Here is a 25,072-nt window from a genome sequence, read left to right as displayed (position 1 = left end):
CGAAAATTAATTTTTCGATAGGGAAAATACCCAGACTGAATTTTGAACGGTATGTTACGCCATTTTATTATAGGCCTCGATTCTCGATAAGTCTTGTTAGGCTCGGCGATAAGTCGAAATCCATTTAGATAGTAAATACAGACTTTTTCTCGAGACGTGAGCTTGGGCCGCCTGTGGTTAATTGATTTCCGACACGAAAATTAATTTTTCGATAGGGAAAATACCCTGACTGAATTTTGAACGGTATGTTACGACTGAATTTTGAACGGTATGTTACGGCATATAAAATGACTAAAGCAGCCGTCTAAACTTCGCAAAGTATCTCGTAGGTCATTCTCATTGTTTGCGTTTTCTAAAGACGTGACCTTGGGACGCCTGTTATCGCAGGGAACTGTCAACTTTATAATAGCCCCGACTTTGTTCCCCAGACAGTCGGAATTAATGTTGATCAGATTTGATTATAAGCGATCATATTACTCAATGCGTTGTTTTCCTTGCAACAAAGAAATGTTGATGCTGATCGATACTCACAGTAAGCCTGGTAGTTCGGCGAAGATGCTGTTCCTAAAGCTGTTGCTGTTTCCGGTGATTTTCACTTCTTCCCAACGTAAGCACTCTTCTTATTTTTCGTTTTAAGTTTACACAGGCCGCAATGTACAGTCGTATTTAACAACGTAATTTCCGTCCGCGTAAATTTACTATGGGACGAGAGAGATTCATTGACTAACGCTAGAAAATATTACTATCTGTCATATTTACATACATTTCTAAATTCATTAAATTATCAAGAAACCTAAAAAGAGAACGGAATTGTAAGCGTGAACGAGATCAGACAGTGACTTTCACTAACATACTATCTGGTTCTCCCGCGTCTTCTGCTCAGATTTAGTTGCCTGCATCGGAATGTTTAAAAAGGCAAAAATTGTCTTTTGCTGCAAAACTCAGGGATTCCAAAATTTGAAAACGACTTAGGATAAATCCAGGAAAGTGGGGGTGGAATCCTTTGGCAATCTTTTCTCTTTGGACTGGACTCCTGGACTCTTTCTCTGAATCCTTTCTTCAATCTTTTCGTAGATTTTATCGAACATCAATTTTTTAGCCAATACCACGACCCAAAACCTGAACTACTCGGCCGTTATATTGACGATTGCATCGATGCTACCTCCTCTACCAGAGAGGAGCTCACTCAATTTATAACCGCCGTCAATTCCTTTCATCCGGCTCTTAAATATACCTCGAAAATTTCCGACACTTCTTTGACTTTTCTACACATTAAAATTTTAGTTGAAGGCAACGGTTTATGCAGTAGTGTTTACTACAAACCTACAGATTCACATAGTTACTTGTTGTATTCATTTTCACATCCATCACACGTCAAGAACTCCATACCTTTTTCACAGTTTCTCAGACTTCGTCGTTTATGTAGTGATTTTTCCGAAAAATCAGAGGCCATGTGCCAGTTTCGATAAACGCGGCTATCCTGTTTCTGTCGTTCAAGCGGGCCACCGCCGTGCCCAACAAATTGATCGACAGTCAGCACTACACACGGCTGAGAAGGAAAACGCTGACCACATTTCATTTACTCTTACATTTCACCCTCACAACCACGCAGTTAAATCTATCAATCTTAAAAATTTTAAAATACTCCAAAACAATTCAGACTGGCACTATCTTTTCGCGACCCCCAATTATATCAATCAAACGTGACAAAAACATAGGCAACTTTTTAGTCAGGAGTTCATTTCAAACCAATGACCAATCTGGAACTTTCAAATGCGCTCGCTCACGATGCAAAACTTGTTCTTTCATTCATAACGGAGAGAAAATATCGAGACCCAAGAGATCCATTAAGATCACTGATCACTTTACGTGTACCTCCGCCAATGTTATTTACTGCATAACTTGCACTTATTGCAATAAGTTAAACATTGGTGAAACAGGAAGACGACTGGGTGACCAATTCCGAGAACACCTTCGCGACGTGGAAAGAAATGACAAGGACGCATCCAAACCAGTCGCTAGGCACTTTAATCTCCCTAATCATTCTAAACAACATATGACAGTATGCGGCCTTTCCTTACATCTAGGCAGTTCGGAAAGCCGCAAAACACGAGAACAAAAATTTATCTTCCAAATCGGCACCCTTAATCCCCACGGAATCACCGAATCAACGAGCGCTTTTCATTCAACTAATTTATTCCTGTTTTCTCGTCCTCATATTCCCACCGATGGCGTAGCTCCACTTTCTGCATACAAACCCACACACAACCCACAATTCCTCCAATCCCTCTAACGAAGGGCTAACGCTCGAAAAGTCAGCTTTTTTACCCTTTACGGTGTCTAATTTACGTTTTCAACCCAGTTGTTCACACTAAATTATCTGCTATACTCTCCCACCGACGCAGCACCACAGTTCCTTTAGAAACTTACCCCCCTCATGCTGACCTATCTTATAAACAGATCTGGCGCCGCTGGAATTTGACGACTTTCAAATTGTTAATGTGGATGCAACAGACGAAACGAAAATTTGTCCTTTGAGTTTTTTGGAACAATTCGATTTTGTCAAGTTTTTACCCGGAACAAATTTTGTCGGCGGTACGTTTCAAGATTTATCCGCAACTTGTATATTGTTAGTGATGACAGAAAACTTTTTTTAAATTAACAACTTTTTCGCAAGTGCCGAAAGGCCCTAAGATGTCGTCTGCGGTACATACTTGAGATACTTGAGCAGCCATTTTGAATTCTTGTTTACCTATCAAACCACGTGACCACATAGCTAAAGGTCTATTTGCTAGATGAGTCTGCGTGTAAAGTTTCGTTCATGTGTGATATCCTATGCTGAAATCCACTAGGGCTACATTTAATGGAAAGATCAGCTTTAAAAATCTCCAAATAACACTAGGCAGGCTTTGTAAGCTGACGGTAAAGACAAAGGTAGTTCCTGTTCACAGTGATTTCCATTTCAATCAGAATTTCTTGACGATCACTCTAAAGGTGAAAGAAATCTATTTCGAGCTCTTCCTCTGAAGTGTTTCTTTCGATTCAATTCTATGTCATATATTTCTCGGTAAAATGTGGTGCATCTGATACAAATTTTTCAAATTGATACGAGCTTGCTTTCTTTTGCGACTTTAGGAGCAAAGTTCATTTTCCCCCTACAATTTCCGCATGAATGTTACAGGAAATGTCTCGTATAAGAGGTAGTTCTGCAAGAGTCTCAAGAAAAAAAATTCGATCAGATTTAACCGCCGGTTGTTGTTTGCTTGATTTGAAGAGCGCTCCCTAGCTTTTTCACACAAGGGCACTCTTGTTTACGATGAAATCTCCGCAAAATAAAAATTATGAAAATCTATCTCTTTCCGTTGAGATGTCTAAAAGACACCTCGTGGAGGGTAGCGACTGATGAAATAACATATTTACGGATTAATTTCCTTGGAGTCCCGCTCGATATTATTAAGATACCTCAAGTTTACATGATACTGATACCAGTTGTGATTCTCCCACATATCTCAACGGACGGCACTTAAACTGTGCTTTATCAAGTGAACTGGGTTCCGAGGGCCATAAATTGTCTATGGCCCGGACTGACTTTGTTGCATTTTCTTCCTTTTATCTTTATTTTCTTCATTTGTCCAGTTGTTGTGCAATAACACATACATTCTAAGCAATGCTTTGAAAATGCGCGCGTCGAAATTAGTCATTTCCTATCTGATTCTTAACGTGTATTTCAATATTTTCTTTTTTCATCAGACATCCATCCGACAAGTTCCTCTCAAGCTGTGTTATTACCATCATCATCGTTGTCGTCGACATTATTACCGTCACCGTCACATTCATTGTCATTACTTGAATTGGCGCCCTCGTGGACATTTAACTCTCACTCTTTTCATTCTGCATTCGCATCAGGTATGATTCGCGCGATAGGCTTTGATACATACCATCAGCTTTCCCTTTGTTCTGATAGCATACTTATCTATAAAGTACTAGTTTAATGGTGGAAAGTATAGTGGTAAATATATATTCGAAAAATTCCGTTATCTTTTCAAACAGTACTCACCACATATCGTTTGTTGTAGTCGAAATTCCCTCTAAGTCATCGCTTTTGGGTTAACGAAATTATCATTGCTGAAGAACGGTTTGAAGACATTGCAAGCAAATTTTTAAATGATTATTATATGAATTATAACATATTAAGTGAGCTAAGGCTTGTCTTTAAAGACAGTTTCTACGTCTCCGTTGGCCAAAGAAAGAAGCCCGAGTATTCTTTTATTTTCAATCTTCTAATTAAAAACATTTTTTCCAAGAGATGCTTCTTCTAATCCTAAAACTACCTATCGATTCTCGACACATCTGCGCAAACCAGGTCCGGTTGGAGCAATTTGCTTCCGTTTGTCATTTTGAGCTGCCAAAACGGCCGAAAAATAAGCACTTCAAAAGCACCACTGTATTGTGGATGAATGATTCTTGAAGCTCAGCGACACTATGCTACCAAATAGCATTAAAAACACTTAATTCATAGGAGATTAGGACATAAAAAGAGTCACTTTTCAAGGTTTCTGTTCTAATCTAGGTCCTGTAAATCCAACAAATTACTTGGAGACTTTGAGAACAAAGGCACCAGAAGGAACAAGTCACACGCCACATTCGTCAGTTATTTTGCCCACATCGTCATCCGCTGCTGTTACATCGTCAGGTAATTTGCTTTTTGGTTCTTAAAAATAACTGAATAGACTAAGTAACTTGTAAATTGTCATAGTTTTATCTTTGTTATGTTTTACCGAGGCAATGATTTGTCATGTGATGCTTTAGCTTTAACTATAGGTCAGAGCCTACATGGGGTATTTTCTATAAACAAAAAGTCTTGAATAGGCGTATCTTGGTTCTCCTTCCTATTCCTCTGACTGCCCACACCTTTCATAGCCTCTGGAATGCATTTCGTGTCGTCTGCAGTCTTTCCCTAATATCTTTCCTACCTCCACCTTCCTTGTCTACAATAGCTACAATACACGCAAACTCCTCAACATCTTCCACTTCTTCACCATTCACCACAATGCTCTCTCTGTTCCTAGCAAATTCAGCCCTCACTGTCTTGCACTTTCTCGCATTAAGTCTACTCTGGCTGCTTCCTCCGTCAATCTCCAAGTCTTGTCACGCAAGTCATTAAACTTGGATGAAAGTAGCGCGATGTCATCCGCAAAATTAACATCCTCCAACACTATTTTCAGATTCCCTCTTCTGTTGTCTGCTATTGTCTTCCTCGTGATCCAATCCATGGCCAGTAAGAATTAGAATCCTGACGTTACATATTCCTGCTTTACACTCGACTTAATCTTGAAATAGTCTGATATCTCGCAAGCTTTTTCAAAGTCCACAAAGTACGTGTACAGACTCGCCCTTCATTCATTTGCTTACTCTAAGTTGTGTCTTAATATAAATATCCGTTCAGTTGTACTTCTATTCGATCTAAATCCAGCCTGCTCCTTTCATAGCTCCTTTTCTACACGTTTCTTGATCCGTTCTAGAAGCATCCTGCAGAATATCTTACTGATGATGGGTAGCAATCAATCCTCTATCTCCAGTTGTTAAATCACGCAAATCACCTTTCTTGAAAATCTTGACTAAAAGTCCCTTCTTCCACACTTCTGGCCACCTTTCAGTTTTCCACAGCTTGTTATAACATCTGGTCAGCCTACTTGCGGTGTACTCAATCTTATCTCTCAGTAGGTGTGGGTCCACTTCATCTGCTCCAGTCGCTTTCCTTGGCTTTGTCTTCCTCAACGCCTCCCTAACCTCTTGTATTCGCTATCTTCCAACATCTATCTCCTTAATCTCCTCCAGTTCTTTTATTTCATTTTCTTCCATTGGATTTGTTGGGTCATCTCTATTGGAAATTCCACTAAAGTGCTCTACCTATATCTGAAATCTTTCTTGTGATTCTGTCGTAAGCACCCCTTCTCGCCTCCTCCGTTCCCCGGCTATTGTGTTGTTATGCTGTATAGCTCCTTGTTTCTATCATTCTCAGCGGCCTTTTCTGCTGTTGCAGCCCTCTCCTTCAACCAATTCCTCTAATCCCCCCAAGCACTTCATTTCACTTCCTTATCTTACGCACTACACTCCTCTCTCCATTGCTGCTTTAATCTTTCCGATCTTTCCACTATTTTCAGTTTTGCCTCTTTCCTCTCTTGAATTTTTTCCCACGTTTTGTCCCCTATCCATGGCTTGCTCTGCTTTTTCTGTGGCATCTCTGTACGTCACCTAGACCTTGTCCTGCTCTTCCTGAGGATCATCTAAATCTCTTAGCGCTTCAAACCTGTTCTTAATTACTTCAATGCTATATTTCCTCCTGATCTCTCCACTCCGCAGCTTACATACGTCAAACCTCACCCTTGCTCTCTTCTTCCGATGCGCCTTTACCAATTTTAGTCTTATTCCGGTGGTCACTATATACCTCTGTTCCTCTCATCACTCTTGTGTCCAGAAATTATAAACGATGTTCTCGTTCGTCCATTCACCAAAAAATGGTCGATCAAGTTAACAGTTTTCCCATCTGGTGACTTCGAGGTTAGTTTAAGGATCTCTTTATGTGGGAAAAATGTTCCAGTTACAGCTAATCCATTTGTACCACAGAGGTCACATAACCTTCTCCCATTGTCATTCATGACTCCAACACCAAATTTCCCCGTTACCTCCTCTCTGTTAATGTTGTTACTCCCTACCTCAGCATTCAGATCTCCCGTCACCACAATCATATCTTGACTACTGCAGCTTGCAACAGAGCCGTGCAGCTAGTTGTAAAATTCATCCTTTTCCTCATCCATCGCATCGTTTTTCGGTGCATATGCTTGTATCACCGCTAGTTTCTTTATCAACTCTATCATTCTTGCCACGTATATCCGTATAGAAACCTCGCTTGTGTTGGTACTTTAGACAAATGTGACTTTTTCACAAGGTCATCTCTTTCATTTTTGAAAGGACAAACGATGATAACCCTTAGAACGAAGTCAAGACCTGTTTTCAGTGTTTCATGTTTGAGGATTGACTTGCATTCAACTAATTTTTATGTTATTTCGACTTTAAAGTATGTGGAGGTGCGATGAATAAGACAACTGGCGTAATTGATGAAGCTGGCAGCGCATCCTCATATAAATCTTGCGACTGGATGATTTATTCAACAGTAGAGAACTCCACCATACTTCTGGTTTTTGAACATTACAAAGTCAATTATTGGTAAGAAATAAATAAATGTGCTGTGTTTTCTTATCATTCTCACTTTTTTGTTTATCAAGCTTATCGTTCTACAGCTAATAGCTACTCGGTCTCTGTTCACCGACGTTCTTTGACAACTAAATGATAAATACGTTATGATTTATACAAGGCGACTTGCCATTAGAGAGATGACCTGAATCAGTGACCACAACACGGATAACTTGTATCATTTTTAACCTGTGGATTCGCGAAGCGTAGAAACAAGTATTCAAAAGGGACTCCAAAATGCAAATGAGTCACCCACTCTCTCACTCACCCACTCACTGTTAATTGGCATTATGGTAATTACTCTTCCTGAATTCGCTCACGCCTGACCTCATGGAATTAAAAAAAAAACAGTGGCAGCACTTTAAAAGTGGACGAAAATAAACCTTCAGCTTTACTGGCGAAAAAAATATTTTTAATTCACTGCCACATATCTTTAATTTCAGGTGGTGAAAAAAAACTTGCGGGCACATTAAGCGCGTTCTAAAGTATATAGTTATCGAGGCATAAAAATTTAGAGGTTTGCTATCAGATGCAAACGGAAGAAAACCTTGTAAACAAAGATCATCACGCTACTATGCAAATATTTATGAAGCAATTGTGAGGTAAACCGCGACATAGGAATGGAAGACGATTTAATTTGGCTAATGCAGCCGAAAAAAGATTTGATCGCAGCGTCTAAATTTGATGAATTTTTCCTACAGAAATTTAATAAACAAAGCGAGCTACTGTCTTGTACTATTTTTGTAGACCACCTGAGGTATACGTTGATTATACTACGGGGCTGAATAGTTACAATCATACTGGATTTCTCCGTGACTTTCTGGAAGCTTTCGAGCAAATTAGAAGTCACGAATTGAGACTGAAAAAACCGAAAAAGACATTTTTTTAGTTTTTTCAATCACTTTAATCTTTACAACTCAAGTTTTCCTAATCTCTCTCATGAAAGGATTGTCTAATTATACAGCTCTCGCCTTGTGGTTGCACTTCAGTAGCCGGCCCCTAGCTTAACGACAAGTGTTCTTGACGAATACTATATGACAACCTTAAGTGCTCATTACGCCGCCGAGTGAACTCTGCCCAGTCCTAAGCTCCTGACCATCTGCCCAAATGGGAAAGAGTAAATCCTGACTTAAACCTGGATACCGAAAATCAGTTGGCACTTGGGTTTCACTGGGACGCAAATTTTGACACTTTCCGGTTTAAAAGTCAACAGAACACAACTCGAAACGAGTCTTCGGGTGAAAAAAAAAAAAAAAGTATTCCTAAGTAAACATGCATGAGGCCTATACACAATCATTATTTGCCACTTTAGATAGGTTGCTTAAATACGAATTATTTTTACGACGATACGCAACTAACTTGCTTCACACAAGTAAGCTATTTACCTAACCAAGGAGCTCAGTAAAAGCTCCTAAAGCTCTAACACTGGGATGTGACGAGCTAATGAGGGCAATAATCCAAATTCAGACAAATCCTTATATCCGTATATGATATACCTGTGGATGGTCAACAACAGAAAATGCACGGCTACGACTGAGAAATTTAGCAGGCTAGTAAATCTGTTTTGTGATTCAACCCAAGACTAATCATGTCATTTACAATTTTTCTCTGGTGTTAAGGTACGATACTCGAATAAGAAGCCATAGCAAAAGAGAGCGGCTGAACCGCAATCAAAAGGTGCCATTTGCAGTTTTGGTGTTGGACAACTACTTGGAAGTAGAAGTAGATTCTTACTGGTACAGTTCTAATACCCGACTAAAAGTTCATTATTTTCTCTTGAACAACTCAGACACAAGCGGTAAGTTAATTAACACATGTTCTACGTATATTACTTCAATCAGTTTGAACAAACGAGTATCCTTCATTTAAGTCCCCTTCCTTTAAGCCCCCTCCTTGCATTTGGCGATAATCTGGATATTTTATAGATTCAATGTTGTACCGAGAATCCATCTTACTGAGCTTAAATGTAAATGATCAACTCATAATAAGAAGTTTCATGAGTCGAAATGGGCTGCTAAAAAAAAAACGCCAAAATGTTTCCAAATTAAAAACATACTGTGTATGCGCATATTTTTGAAAGACGGTTTTGAGTACAGTTATGAGTGCCGGGTCGGCTGAAACCGAGGAACGATGTCCTCACAAATTGCAAAGCGATCAACACGTATGCTAGTCAGTGGTATTTCAAGCAGCTAAACTCCTTCGTTTATGTTTTGAACGAATTTTCGGGGATAGAGAGCGTATTCCTCTTCAGATGTAGTGCGTGATGTCAGTATTAGATGAAATGATATTCTATTGAGCGTGGATAATATTCTTTTTCGGTTTGGGAAAATGAGTCAAAATTTAAAGAAACGACGGAAAACAACTTTGATTTAAGATGTCATCGTGCGATTAAAAGGTTTCAAGTTTTCTCTTTAATTTTAAAGTTGAGTTAATGATGTTATTGGCTACACTGAAGAGGTTGGAAAGTCTTAAATGGTAGTCCATCATGTTAGCAAATAAATGAATTTCCTGGAAGGTGGAGTTGTGGTGACATTCTAAGCTGAAACACAACAGTGAATTTTATTGATCTGAAAAAACATTCATTTGGCCATCTCTTAAAACTTTTACTGGTTCACTATGACAAAATCATAAAATTGTTGATATGGCTTGCATATTTGCTAAAATTGGCCAACTCATGCGACAACTCTGGTTATACATTGAATGCGCACGTTTTTCATCCATTTTTCCACTCATGCTGTAACAAGCTGGCAAATCTATGCAACTCAACCATATTCCATAACTTGTAAACACCATTATCAAATAATTATGCTGGCAAATGTGCGCATTTCTGAAATGCTATCTTTAGAGAAAGCTAACAGGATCAAGGAGGGTGTATGTGGGAATACGCTTGGCTGTTTGTGCCATTCATTTGCTTCTCGCCCCTGTTGTTGACTTTGTGATGAGGTTGGGCTGTCAGGAGAGGGGACTGCGAATTCTAGCAGGCCAGCAGATTTAAGGAAATATTTATCTTATCAGCCTGGAAACTATCATTGTGAAAAGCCATACTTGTCGGCCTTGCTGACTCATAAGTTTGATTCATAAACTGTGCACAAAACTTTAATTTTGCTATACTTCTACAACTAATACCAGTCCCTACTCATAATAAACTGTTAAAAGGGTAAGGGGAAAAGTTAATGTGCCATAAATCTGCAAAACGTCATGAAACTATGTAAAATTTTTCGAAAGACCTGTTGATAAATGATGCTAGAATATTTAAGAATATTGAAAAGAACATAAAATTTAGTTCAAAATTAGAACGCAACGTAAACTTGATAAACAAGAATCTTGAAAGGAAACGTGTAGTAATAAAAAAGCTAAGCAAATTTTTTTGCCCTTGCCTATACCCGCATGACACGTAGTAAAGACATTCGAAGTAGTTACAATTCTGATTTTAATATTGAAACCGCACATATGCATGCAGATTTTCCATAGACCTATTGTTTAAACCGCCTAGACTTCAAAACTTTGATGCAGTTTAGGTTACTCAAGTAAAATTGAGCCAAACTTTCTTACAACGACAAAATCAACACATTTTTACAAAAATTTATGAATGTTAACCTATCTGAAATAATCCCATAAATATTAAACCAGGTATATTCCCATAATAGGAAATTTTCCTTCATTTACAGAAAAATAATAAGTGAGAATCGGTAGCAAACAGCAGCCCTGGGTCTGCCACCAAATTTAATGATCAATGGCCACCTCAGTATGATTTTTTTTTCTGATGATGTGTTCTTTATCTTATGGTTATTATTTGTTGAGCTGACATCTGAGGAGAATCAATATAACAATGTTAATATAACCTATTTTAACCATACAACTTAAAGTTTACTTTGTATTTCTTCACGTTCAAGCTCTCCACCAGCATGAATGGAATATTACAGCCGTTAGTGTCAGCTCCACAGAGGTCCATGTGAGTTGGTTTCGGCTGGATACTTACAACTCAAATTCCTCCTATATATATGGTTATGTTGCTGCCTTGCACATGCTGCGGATTGGCACTGGTGACATACTTGTCCTAAATGTGACAAATGCCCCCGCTTCGAATGCAAACTCCTCCTTTTTGGATACGGTGGTGAGTGGCCTTAGACCCTACACAAAGTACCGAGTGAAAGTTGTAGCTCTTGTCAGAGATCGGATAACTGGTGTAATTTCACTCAAGAGCAGCTCAATTAGTGATGTTCAAACTCCAGAGGACGGTGAGTAAATTTCGCTTGATCATATAACAATAATATGATTGAAAATAATTATGATTTGAAACTGCAATATGAATGCAAGAAAGAACAAAACTTATTCCGGTGATTAAAAAATTAAAAAGTTGGAGAGTATCCTAATTTTCCAATAACCAGAGGTTAACAGCGGTTACTAGATTATACTCTCTCTTTTCCAAGTTCCCGATCGTGTTCCATGGTTGTACGTGAACAATCGAGGTGTCGACAGATTGGATATTGTATGGGGTACAATATCTAGCGAAGATGCTCATGGAATTCTTCTTGGATACAATGTGCGCTATAGAATATACAATTCAAGTAACAGCTTTACCAATAGTGTTGTGAACACAAGTACTCGAGTATTTACCATGACTGGGCTGAAAAAGGCTACAACATATGAAATCAAAGTTACAGGTCGTACGTCTGTCGGGGAAGGCGCAGACCGTTATATTTATCCTTATACAGGTATGTAGTGAACAAATCTCACTCTTAAATGTGATTCTGCATGATAACGTTCAACACATTAAAAAGAGAAGTGAAGAGGCATACGTGAAAAGAGACAATGTTTTACTATGGAGTAAAACCCGTGGGTTAAACAAAAAATTTTTTTCACTCATGATTATGGCCTGGTATTTTTTCGAACGGACACCAATCACATTTTATGATCCGCCTTGGTTCAGACAAAAACGTGAACTACACGAAGGTCACCTCTAATACCATTGGTGTATACGCTGTATTGAATTTACGAAAAATAAATAGTTTCTGGTCAATTACTAACATTATGGCAAACTAAAGCGAAGCAATCAATTTCTAAACTTGTCGAATAGCATAAACAAAGAGGAAGTTCTCTTCTCGATATCAACGCAATAAAATGTCATTAATAGCCTTAAAGTCATTATTTGTAATTTGTTTTTCAACTAAAGTTCTAGGCGATTGCATTCTTTTGAAAATAAGTAAGTGAAAACTGAACCGAGATTAGCAAAATGTTGGAGATTATAAACGAAAAGTTGTTCTTTCCCTTCAAACATTAACTTTACAAATACATTTTAGTTTGGTTTAGAATAAAACACAAACTGATGTGTTAAAAATGATAAGGTGAAGGATTATTTCCAGACTTGACTTAAAGTAACCCTTCGACAGCTAGTCATAGACTTGAAAACTTGTTTGTAAATCTATTAAAAGATACAACCCATTCCTAAAGCATCAGCCTCTCACTACTTAAGTTGCCATAAAGATCTGGCTACAGTTCCTGATATCAATATCAATTTTATTTTTTTAATTTCACCAAGTTATCGTCTAAGAGCACAAGTTCAAAATACGAACGTGCATTAAATTAAAATTACAACAATAAAAACTAGTATTAAAAAAAACAAATTTAAATACGTAATCTATAATCTATGTACATATGAATATAAAATGTTATAAAAATTACACACAAAGGAAAAAAATTTAAAATATGAAAATTACAGCTGAATTGATCTTAGCTTAGACTTAACACCATTTACATCATCGGCCAGCTTGACATCCACTGAAAAGGTTTTATTCCATAGTTGAGCGCACTAGTAAGTAAGAGTTCCTCATAAAATTAAGATTAAACTTGGGAACGCAAAGATTAACACCATTTCCTCCTAAATTGTAAGACGTTTTTCTTATGCTAAAAAAGTCTCTAATGTATTTCCGCTCTATATTCCTGATGCATTTAAGCAATAGGATCAGGGATTGCTGCTTCTTCCTGCACTCTAAAGTATCCAACGTACATATATTTAAGAGGTCTTGGTAAGACAGTGATTTCCCGAGCCCTATCACTGTCCTTAATATGTAATGATTGGTGTCTGGAGAAATACTCTATTTCAAATACGCTGGTTAAAAATAATATCACGTTTCTTTGCGATTATATTCCTAATCACGTTACAATATTCCAACAAGAAGTGAGCATGTGAGGCAGTTTGACCAAATTAGGTCTGGCTCTTTCATTCACGCATTTGAAAATTTATATTTTCAAATCTTTTTCACGAGTTACGAATGCGATATTTTATTTGAAGGGTCCCTAACTATGTACTTTAGAAAAAACATTTTTCTCGTTAGGACATTAAAATATTCGAAGTACATTCCGAAATAGACCTTTTTAGCTTCATAAGTCATAGGCTGGTTAAGCGGTCCGAAAGGGGTAAACGACGGTCGCGGCCATGACAAATTTATTGCAAAGCGTAACCGCCACAATATTTCCACAAATACGGATTTGTATTTTCTTACATATGTCAAAGATCCTTGGCTTCAGATGTGAAATATCCATGCTATATTTTATCCACTACTAGTCACACGAAACTGTGTTTTAATCTGTATGAGTAAATGGTTAAAAAATAATTTCGTCTTTTCTCGATTTTCAATTGTTGTGACTGTTTTCCGTTTCTTTTGAAACGGATATGGTTAAAAAGGTAAAAAAAAAAATACTTAAGAGTAACATCTAGTACCAAAGAGTGTTCTAAACATTTCTAAGACGATGATTTAAAGTTTGTAGACAGCTGAGGATATTACTGATGTTGAAAGATGATGCCTGTCCCTCATTGTTTTTATGGTCAACCGGGGACTATTTCTAAAAAATTAGTGTTTCGTTTTCGACACGATAATGTTGGGAGAAAAAGAAAAGAGAAAAATGGATTCTTCAAGACCTGGGAAAAGCCTGGGAATTTTACTTTGAGACAGGGAAAATTTATGTCTTTGAAAGAAGTCAGGAAAAAGTCAAAGTCAAAGTAAATATGTAGTTGTTCATCTTGTCTTGGCCATTTTCATGATGAGAGATGATGACACTTTTCTTTTCGATGTTGATCATGTACATCGTTTAGAACAGTTGGAAGATTCCTGATCATCATATCCTTTCCCTTGTAAGGTATGAATTTTTAAGAAAATCAATCCTTTTTCCACGTTACCTAAAGGAATTATCAATTTATTTATACTGTATGTGACTTGCTAAGAGTTTTAATTTATGAGTCGAAAGGGTGGCTGTGAGGGGGAGGTTTGAGGTCATCATCAGGATTCGCTCGTTAAGTTTTTAATTCAGTAGGTCAGAGAAATATATGTTCGTCAGGGAAAGTCAGGGAATTTCAAAAACCTATGACTGTGGCAACCAGACCGAATTAGGAAGGTAAAAACGGCCGAATGTTCCCTTTTTAAAATTGCTGTTTAACAATAAAATTGCCTGACTCGACCAGTTTTTCTTTCAGTGTGTGGACAGAACTTTGATATGCCATCAGGTGAATTCAGCGGAAGCAACCTGCAAGGGAACCATTTAATAGTTTGCCGTTGGATGATACAATCTCCATTTGCAAATTCCAGCATACTTCTGGTTTTTGAGGAATACCTGCATAAGTATTGGTAAGACTTAAATTCTTAATATGAGGAAGTTTTTGATTTTATCTTATCTTCTGTAATTTATTGAATGGTAACATGAAACAAAACGAAATGTAGGTCATATGGTGTGGATTTTCAGTCGCATTCTACAGACGAGTGCATGTGTCTGGTCGAAGTTGTAATTTTTATGAATAAGTTATAAGTCAAAAAATATAAAAAACGGTTCTAACGGGCTCAATGCACGGGTCAAAGCTTCACATTTCGGAGCAAACTTCATTTCCATTCAAGACCGATTTTTTTTCTTTTTGATAAGGGGCAACCGTTTTTGACGTTTAACCCTTTACCTCCCATGAGTGACCAAGAGAGAATTCCTTCTTACAATATCAAAACAATATCAAGCATAGAAGCGATGAGAATAAAGTAAAATGTCAATTAGGGGATTACTAATTCGTTCATTACCAAATTCTCCAACATCATAAGAATTGTATGTCACACGGTGAGGAGAATTATTAGTGAGATGTTGGAGTAAAAGGGTTACTGTCAATTCTCAATCGACCGACTGTGCTTAGAGTTTCCTTAAACAACGTCGACGTTTATGGCTTTTTATCACAGTTTATTTAATCGGAATAGACGCAAACCGCAAGCGATCACATGGCACGAAAAACACCTTGCTGGAAAGCAAATCTAACATTGGAACAATCACAACAAGAAATATTAAAAGTTATTTTGCTTTCAATGGCCAGGTTTTGTTCGCCGGGGAGACTTTTTTATTTTATATTAGGTGATGGTTTTCTGTAGAGGGCTTTTAGGCTGTTAGAGAAGGTACTATTCCGCTTTGTATCAAACCCAACGACAAAATATGTAATACATATATATATATATGTTATTCACCAGCGGGGCGATTTGTATTGGGAAAACTCTGCCCGGGGTCTTGAATACCGCCCGAGGCCACAGACTTCCGGCAGCACTTAAGACGGGGGCGCAGTTTTTCCCATTACGGACTGACTGACCTGGGCTGCTGAATAACATATTCATTTTTTTTCCGAAATTTAACGAAATGCTTTCCCAAAGAACTCAAAGAAGATTTAGGGCTACAACTACGAAAAGAGCGAGTTGATGACAGATTGAAAAGAGGTAATGCAAATCAAGAAACATTTTTTTTTATTATTTGCGTAATGATGAGGGTTATTTAAAAGGCTTCTTAACAGACTTGGAACATTTATCTGTTACGGTCTGACATCTGTCAATTAGAGAGAAAGAAAAGAAGAAACTCGCGTAACTGTTGAAAAAAACAACAGTACTGATTTGGCAAGTAAACTCGAGTCAAATGACTATCACGAGACTTTCTCCTCTAAACATTTATTACGGAAAGTATTATTCTCTTCCAACGACGATCAATCCTCGAAGAACTACCTCAAATGTCGAGGGAAGTCAAATAGTGAGTAAATTCAAATGTATGTTTTAAAGTTGTGAGAGTCTGCTTGTTTGTTTCTTGCAAAGGCGCGTGTAAATCTTGTCTTTCTTCCCACCGAAAACTGAAGTCAAATAAGTCGCGTTTTCTAACGAGACACAAGAGGATTAAATTCGAATTTTAGTTATCAATTCGCCTTCTGTTGTGAAAATGTACGGTAGAAGCGTTCAAATAATTGGGACTTGCAAAGAGTAAGGGGAAGTTTATTTATAGTGGAACTCAACACTTCCAAATGAACGAAAGTTGCATCGATTAATGTAACTGTGAACTTCAAATTCTTCATGCTTTTAGCTGTGCGTACACCGAGTTATGGATGCTCTAAAGAAGTTTGGAGAGCTCTCAAGAAGCTAGACTTGCCTTCGTGTTCTCCAGACTTCCGCGAGTATCATATCTTGACATACGCACGCTGAGCATGAAGCAATTCTTTATTGCTAAAAAAAAAACTGTGTGACAAGTCGGCCATGCTTGTGTTAAAATTAAGCAAAAGAGATACGAAAATGGGCTGTACCACTGTTCTTGGTTCACATTCTTCTTTTCTTCAAGTATTGGCAGAAATTCTTGTAAAGGATGTCACCTTATCATTGAGTTGGATGATAAAAATGAAATGTGTTTTTGAAGTTCTGTTAAAGACCTTTGTTATAAGCTTAGAGCGTTTGCTTATCGGAAAATTGAAAAGTTTTCGTCACTGTCGATAAACTATTCAAGCAGCTTTCATTGACCAAATGTCACTTTTGTAACTGGGGTACTTTCAAATGTGAACGATTTGAGCTCAACGATGAAAAATGGAATTCAACTTTAAATCGCTTTGAAACTTTGTCGAATAGAGTAACGTCTCATGAACCAATCCGATGCAAACAACACGCAAGACACAAACTACTTCTCTATTTGCTTCGCTTTTCCCGCCCCTAAAGAAATGCTTATAGATGGGGTCATTAGGGTCGTTAAAATACAGCAGAAATCCTAAAATTCTCACAGAAAACAAGATAGAACTATCGCTAAAGCCCTCCCGCCCCCCCCCCCCCCCCTAGGGAGGTCATGAATAATAACCCTTGGTTGACGATCCAGAACTGCCATGCTCCAACGGGCTTAAACCATTAGGAGAAAAAAAATCGTCTGAGGTTAAAAGAATCAGATGTGACGAAATACAGGTGGCAGTATTCTGAGTTCTAAGAATTGCTATCTGCTGATTGTCAACCAGAGGAGCACCCCTAAAAGAACTTGTTGGAAAGGTAATGAGCCGGGTTTGTGGTTCACCGCATATCTCATAATCATTATGTTAAATTTTTACTGGTGTTTAGGTCTAGTACAATAGTAAGAAGCAGACGAGACAGCAAGTGGCTGTTTAGCTACAAAAAGACGCCCTTTGCCGTTTTGGTGTCGAACAGCTTTGTGAATATCAGGTCTTACCTAGAAGATTATGGCTCTCGACTGAAAGTTCATTATTTCGTCATTAACAACTCACGCTCGGATAGTAAGTTTGACAACTAATCTATTTTTAGGATTCATTCCCGTTGGCCTCCGCCTCGATTCATCAATTTTCTATTTGCGTAACAATTATTAACACACACGAAATTAGTTGAAGAGCTTTTAGCATGAGTGCTGATATTCCATAGAAACATTGGTTCTATCATGAAGTGATTTCAGCAAAATTTACCCAAAAAAAATCAGGCAACTTCTGGCAACTTAAGGAAAATTAGGCAATAAAAAGTAATTTATCAATTTGACCTATATTTCACTTTTGTTCATGATTCTTTGTTTGGTGGTACATGTGAAGGTTGCCTTTTCTCAATTTGTTCAATCACGTTAAACATAACTCAGCCTCAATTTACCAGGGGTCAGAACCAGTAAAGTTAAAAGTGCTGGGATCCACCTAGACCAAGACTAAAGTGAATAATGAAATTAAATCAATGTGTAAGTTACCATTACAACTAAGCGAAGGGTATCCGCCGCTTTCGCCCCCTATCGAGAAAAATCAGATAAATAGGAAAGTGGTATCTATCAAGAAATTTGTCGGAGTAGGTACGTATATTTATTTGTCACGAGGGAAAATTTTTTACGAAGTTGTGTTTAATATCATGTTTTTTAAGAGGAAAATATTTCTACCAGGAGTTTTAAGAGCCGAAGGAATCGGCAATAAAGCACTAAATTTTTAAAAAAAAGCGGACCAAGAATTTACACGAACTGGCACATCCTGAGATGAATTGAAAATACCAAATTTTTCCCATAAGTAATCAGGAAAAAATTACGTGTTCACGGCTTTTGTGAGGAAAAAACACTTAAAAAGAGAAACTTATCAAAGGGATTTCGTGAGTAATGGTCAGGACTCGGGTATATAACCTATGACTATTTCTTGCAACCTAGGTCTCTTACTGTCTTTGACGTTCTACTGTGAGTGAATTATTATCATTAACAGCTGCCGTTATCTTTGAAAATATGCTTCTTTTATATTTTAATGTCCAAGCTCTCGTTGAATCTGGTTGGAATTTCACTGTCACTCAAGTCAGCTCTAAAGCTATTAATGCCAGTTGGCTTCCGCTAAGCGCCAACAGCTCAAATTCGAGCTACATATATGGGTATTTAATTGTTTTGCACAAGTTGCCAAGTGGTACTGGCGACATACATCAACTAGATGTGGCACGTGATGCGTCTACGGTGGTGAGTGGACTAAAACCCTACACGAAGTACCAAGTAAGAGCTGTTGCTCTCCTCAGGGATCGTGATAGTGGCAAGATATCTTTAAAAACAAGTGAAAGCACTGACATCCAAACTGCAGAGGGGGGTGAGTGACTTTAACTCCATCAATAATTATTATTCCGAGTTCTATTCCGTCAGGTGTCAGTTCTTTAGGTTGTCAAGAATTTCTGCTATGTCCCCTTGTTAAAGATACTTAAAGAGGATTTTCCCGGGTACATGGTTTGACATTTGAAAGTGTATTTAAATAGTAATTATTATTATCATTATTATTATTATTATTATTATTATGGATGACTACGTACTTAAAGGAAAAAACAGTGGGCCTGTTATGAAATATAAAAGGATACTGGTATTGAAACTGCCATAAGGAGCTGACGTTTCGAAGAGTAGCCCGTTGTCACAGCATTGTTGGGGTTGCATTCACATGTGTGCGTGTGTTTCGAGAATAGTGTTACACCATTGGAAAAAATATGATGAAAGTAACGTCTTTATAGCTTAACGAGCTGAACGTAAGCCGTTTGTTGACTACATTGAAAGTCTAAATTTATTCACCACTTGAAAGATAATTTTACAACTTTAGAATTAGCAATATCTTTTTGCTCCTCATTAATTTCTACAATTTCTATGAATTTTGGTGTTACCGCCTGTCTAAGAAACCACTTATGTTTTTTCAGTACCCCTGCGTGCACCTTCGTACAAGAACGTCTTCGCTTTGGATCATCAGAGTATTTATGTGAGTTGGTATGCCCTGTCACAAGAAGATACTGGTGGCATTTTACGAGGATACAGAGTGCATTACTCTGAGTACAGGACCTACCTTTATAAAAATGTTACTGTGGGACCAGAGCAGCTGCATGTTTTGCTAACTGATTTAAAGCCCGGCACAGAGTATGAAATTTATGTCAGAGCGTTTACATCTGTAGGAGAAGGTCCAAAGAATCGGGATTGGATCAAAACACGTATGCTTTTAGTGTCATTATTTCTTATTGATTATTTTTAAATATAAACTTAATCTGTAATTAGAAAAAAATGGTTTCTTGTTTCTAGCATTAGTTTTCAAATAATCAAACCAGATAGGAATCTCGTCGACACGCTTTTAGTCACACATTCATTTAGTATAATTATTTGAATTCGTATTATTTGCAAAGTTTTCTGACACGGTAGTCGAATGAATTAAATACTTTTTAGAATAATCTTTTGGCTGTTTCTCTCACCTTCACTTCGTTAGAGTGAATCAGTTGTTTTTCATTCACTCAACTGAGTAATACGACAAACAAATCAAATCCGAATGATGAGATAAAGTTTACTAGGATTTCATTATTACTTTGAATAATTTTTTGTTTCATTTAATGTATCAAAGAATGTGGAGCATTCATTTCTGGTCACATTGGCGAGATTACTAGTCCTGGGTTTCCTTATTATGTCGATTGGAATCATTGCACTTGGAACTTTACTGCTCCTGACAACAATTCAGTAGTCCTGCTGACATTTGTACATTTCAATCTACCGTTAACATGGAACTGCAGGTAAACAGTTACATAGGCCAGAGCGGCGAAGTTTTTTCCTCTTGATAACTTTTATTGTTGTTTGCGTTGATTTAGTCCATGCTAGGTCACTTTCTCTAAAGTTACTGGGGTCAGATAGATCGCAAATGTTGGCGTTGTACCACTAGAAAAAAACCTGGTGAAGGTAATGTATCGGTAGATTTGAGTAGCTAAATGTGAGGCGTTTGTTGATTCCATGGAACATCAAAGTGAAAAAGCTGAAAAGCCATCTTTCATCTCGTTATGGAATTTTAAAAAAATCAAGGTCAACCTATGTTTTTTGTGCAACGTGCAACACACTTTAATAATTAAAGATAATTCTTCAGATAAACTAAATATGTTCTTAAACGAGGTAGCTCTGAAGTTGACATAGAAATATGACAACTTCAGAGCTTCTAGATCTCGTGTGTTTACATGTATACAGCTGTTTCAAATGAGGTTGTCGGAAAAAAAGGACAGAAGAGCCAGCTCCAATCTTCAGAGGAAATCTAGGTATCCGATAATCAATGTATTTTAATAAGTGAAATAAATAAATTCATCAAACACGCGATGCCTCTCCCTTACAGTGACACTTTCTCAGGTTTCCCTCAAATTCTGAGGTCATGGAACCGTGACCTGAGAACTACCCACAATATACCTTTCAGAGTTTTAGTATGCACTCTCGTACTCCTTTTTTCCGACAACCTCTCTCAAAACAGCTCTATATGAGTTGAAAGCATTAAGGAATCTTTTTCAATAGGCGTTTCTACCTGGAGATCAATAAAGGTCAGGAAGTCGAAAGAGTATGTGGCAGAAGGACAGGATTAACAGTTGTTTGGGAAGGTCCTTCCTTACACCTGCGTTACTATTCGAGTCGCCGGACGTCTTTAGCAACAGGATTTAAGGTCCAATATCACATACTCAACAAGTCATTCACCGAAGGTCAGTTTAACTTTATAACGAAAAGTTTAAGGGAGACCTTTGAGTAACATAAGATTGTTAGAGAAACATCCGACGATACCTTTTGTTTAATTCTATCTTGAGTAAAGAGTCAGCCAGATTTCACTCGAATTTTTTGTTATGACCCGTATATAGCCCCTCGCATACAAGGTTGGAATATAACTGCTGAGAGCATCTCCTCGACAACAGTGTTGGTAACATGGCCAAATGACACCTTTTCTCTTTCGATGCATGATTTTTACGGCTTCGTCGCCGCTTGCAGAGCTACTGAAATCAAAGATACCTTACATTTAGCTGCAGCAAATTCTTCGTCCATTAGTACTTTGGTTCAAAGGCTTGTGCCGTACACAGAATACAGGGTTCAAATGATTGCCTTGTCCAAAGGTAAAAGAAATGGATCGATTTCAATGAGAAGCAGCAGTGTTGTGGTACTCAGGACAAATGAAGATGGTGAGGAATGATTAATTTTTAACAATGAAAGAACGTGGGTGAGCACGGAGCAGCAGACACTCGCGCTTAAAGTCCGCCATTTTCCAAAAAAACTACGCTTCGGCAACACGAGCCGACAGTTGGTAAAAGTCTAGGATATCTATGTCATATTTCTTAGTAAAGGAGAAAATTTGCTCTTTGAGTCATTTGATCCTATGATCCTACGGTCTTGCCATTGAGAGGTACATGAGGAAATATACTTATCACCGAGTTTTGAGTTTCATAAGTGTTACTTGTCCTTTCGAAAACTATGATCTAGAACGCGCTTTGAAAACAACTCAGCAGACCGTCCTCAGTTATTAACCTTGCTGTTTGCTTTAAGCTTCCGTTCAGTTTTAATACAGTTGATACAATTCGAATTCAGCCATAGTGTGGGTTATTCAGAAGGATTTCTCTTTTAAATTTTAACCTTGAATCATGTTGTGCTTCAAGTTTCGATTCAAAATAGCGATCTCCAAATTTGTAATTCTTTTCGTTAAAAAGGATTCTCTTTTATTTTACCTTAATAGTTTAATTGATTTTATTATAATGTTTTTTTGTTATATTCGCAGTTCCCTCAAAGCCGCCAAGTAATGTCTCGGGACACGGCAAAAATTCTACAACTATTCGAGTTACGTGGTCTCTCATAAATAAAGATGATATCCGAGGAGAGCTTCAAGGTTACCTGGTTCGGTATAAAGAGGCTTGGACACAAGACAGCTATTACAATATATCAGTTGGGCCTCTAGTTTCGTCTGTACTCTTAAAAGGCCTGAAAGTTTTGACACTATACAGAATCTACCTTGCCGGGTTTACGAGAGCTGGTGTTGGAGTTCAAAGTCGGCCACTTTTTGCCAAAACTGGTACGTGAAGAAAGATGTTGGATATAAAAATACTTTGATTCGCTTGAGCACACTGTTTGCTAGTTGCATGTATATCAAATCGTCTGAAAAAGCCTTTCCCCCAGTAAATCGTTCACGTCATTTAGTCTCTCTTTTTTCAACCCTCTTACCCATTCCATTGAGTTAATAATTTGCAAAATGTCATTCATCACTTTTTAACTTTATTTTTCGATATTTTCCAGGTTGTCTGTCTTTTGTACCCGGTGATGTCACAGAATTTGCCAGTCCTAACTATCCCAGTAATTATCCAAGTAATGCCAATTGTACTTGGGTAATAGGGCAAGGAATGGAATTAAGAGAAACGAAGATCATACTTTTGTTCGACTATTTGCACACAGAAAGTTTTGGTACTCCCTGCAGGTATTTATTAATTTGAAAGGTTGCATAATGATGACAACTTACTACGGCTGCGAGTAAAGAGCAAATAGAGTCTGGGGATAGAATGACTCTGATTTGCGGTCGCGACAACGAGTTACCATTTTTTTTTTTTTGGGCAAATCGCGAGAAAATGGGACGTCGCTGGTAATCAGTTTTCAAAATCAATAATAAAGCTTTGCGCTCCTTTGCATTGTGAGGCATTCGACAAGGTTGTGTTAAGCTTAAGGAAAAAGTACGTTAGTCGTGGTTTATCTGCCACAAAGTTGTCACATTTCCTATGGAAATTAAGAAGAATTCTTGCTGTAAAAAAAAGCGATGTAAAAGTCATGGAACGCACTTTTTAAAGACAACGGCCCTGTATAGAACACATACACATTTTCATGTTAAGGATATATTTTTTGGAAAACAAATTCCAGCGTTTAGCCGCATTCGATCAGTCACATATATCTACGAATTAAAATACAGAGTCATTGCCAGTTGCTTTGATTTAGGTCGCTGTCAACAAAATTCGGTGAAAAATGTTCAAAATTTCGTGTCATAGGGCAGAATGCTGTGACATTCATTAAATATTCATGATCACCGAAGCGCAAATACGCGCTCTGAAAAGCCCAAAATTAGAGAAGAAAGGGCCATAATTGGCCAAGTAGCGTTGGTAAAACTTGCTTTCCTGATTTCAAGAATTAAAAATCTTAAAACCCACGCACGGAATTTTGAAGAGGAAAGTTGTATCAACAATTTAAGACTAAAATAAAGAAGATTGAACAAGTGGAAGGAGTATCCTTTTGCACTTGAAAATAAGGAAAAATTGACCTTTTTTTGTATGGAGTCCGTTTTCCAAAGCAAATTTTTGAAAACTTTTATTGAATTTCGACAACCCACGCACGGTTTATGGAAAATTCATCTTTTCTCATCAAGAATCTACAAAAAGTTTACAAATTGGTCAACGGGAACCACTATCCTTTTTGAAAACTGCTGGTTGAATTCGCGTTTGAAAATGGCGCGTCTTGAGCGTGCGAGCTATTGTTTTAAGCCTTCGATTGAATAACAATGGTTACCAAGACTAAATAATATACCATTCATAAAAACCATTCAGTTGTAAAATTATTCACTATTACCGCGAATTTTAAAAGTAAATAAAGTAAAGCAGCTGGTTTATTCAAACAGCCGATCAAATCGCGCATTGGATAAAGTCATGGAAAACGTCAGCGATCGGGAGCTCTTTTCAGAGCTCGTTGACAACCCGATCAATCCGTTACATTGGCAAAACTTTATTGTGAGCTCGATTATGAATGATTAGTTTTTTTTTACGGCACATGATCGTCTTCCTCGCGCGGCAACTATAAAATTCGCTTTGTTTCCGGCGTTGCGTTTCAAGTTCACTTTTTGCGAAACAAAACCTCCTTTTGACGAAACAAAACCTTAGCGAAACTTATAATTATGCGTCGGAGTCAAACTTTTGCGAAACAAACAACGCCGAGTTTATACAAACGAAGGAAGAAACAAAAGCGAGTTGTGGTCATTCAAACAAAGGGAGTAACAGTAGCGCACTAAAGCCATTGTTCAGTTTGCCGCCACATTCAAGTTAATGAGTATTGCCGCGCGTTCATAGCAACCAATAAAAAAGCTTCTTTCTGGGCTTCCATGAATAGTAATAAGCGTTATGACAAACCTATGCGTCTTCTTGAACTGTAAGTAAATGTCACAAGAACAATAGCCATTCTACGCTATGTTTAGGTTGTTAATCAGAGAAATCATCTAAGTTTAATTTGTCAAAGAAAACCACAAAATTTTAAAAAGAAAGTGATATATGGCCGAAAGAGTGTT

The 25,072-nt window shown here is 37.7% G+C and overlaps 1 protein-coding gene across 1 annotated transcript in view; it reads left to right on the top strand.

The window, feature by feature from the left end:
* Positions 1-448: 448 nt before the first annotated feature.
* Positions 449-25,072, top strand: part of LOC113682446 (uncharacterized) — a 41,958-nt gene continuing 17,334 nt past the window's right edge. The window contains exons 1-16 of the mRNA XM_089211992.1: positions 449-607; positions 3,751-3,906; positions 4,571-4,693; positions 7,080-7,227; positions 8,874-9,052; positions 11,148-11,492; positions 11,685-11,969; positions 14,726-14,876; positions 17,622-17,794; positions 18,785-19,102; positions 19,692-19,976; positions 20,378-20,543; positions 21,301-21,482; positions 21,636-21,950; positions 22,541-22,831; positions 23,053-23,230. Of these exons, the coding sequence (XP_089068118.1) occupies positions 481-607; positions 3,751-3,906; positions 4,571-4,693; positions 7,080-7,227; positions 8,874-9,052; positions 11,148-11,492; positions 11,685-11,969; positions 14,726-14,876; positions 17,622-17,794; positions 18,785-19,102; positions 19,692-19,976; positions 20,378-20,543; positions 21,301-21,482; positions 21,636-21,950; positions 22,541-22,831; positions 23,053-23,230 (3,422 nt within the window). The 5' untranslated portion in view covers positions 449-480. The remainder of the gene's footprint in view (positions 608-3,750; positions 3,907-4,570; positions 4,694-7,079; positions 7,228-8,873; positions 9,053-11,147; positions 11,493-11,684; positions 11,970-14,725; positions 14,877-17,621; positions 17,795-18,784; positions 19,103-19,691; positions 19,977-20,377; positions 20,544-21,300; positions 21,483-21,635; positions 21,951-22,540; positions 22,832-23,052; positions 23,231-25,072) is intronic.

This window comes from Pocillopora damicornis, chromosome 7, assembly GCF_964200805.1.
Source record: "Pocillopora damicornis chromosome 7, jaPocDami1.2, whole genome shotgun sequence".
NCBI classification, from domain to species: domain Eukaryota; kingdom Metazoa; phylum Cnidaria; class Anthozoa; order Scleractinia; family Pocilloporidae; genus Pocillopora; species Pocillopora damicornis.
The sequence above is the reverse complement of the archived record's forward strand: the minus strand, read 5'-3'. Positions and strand labels throughout refer to the sequence as shown.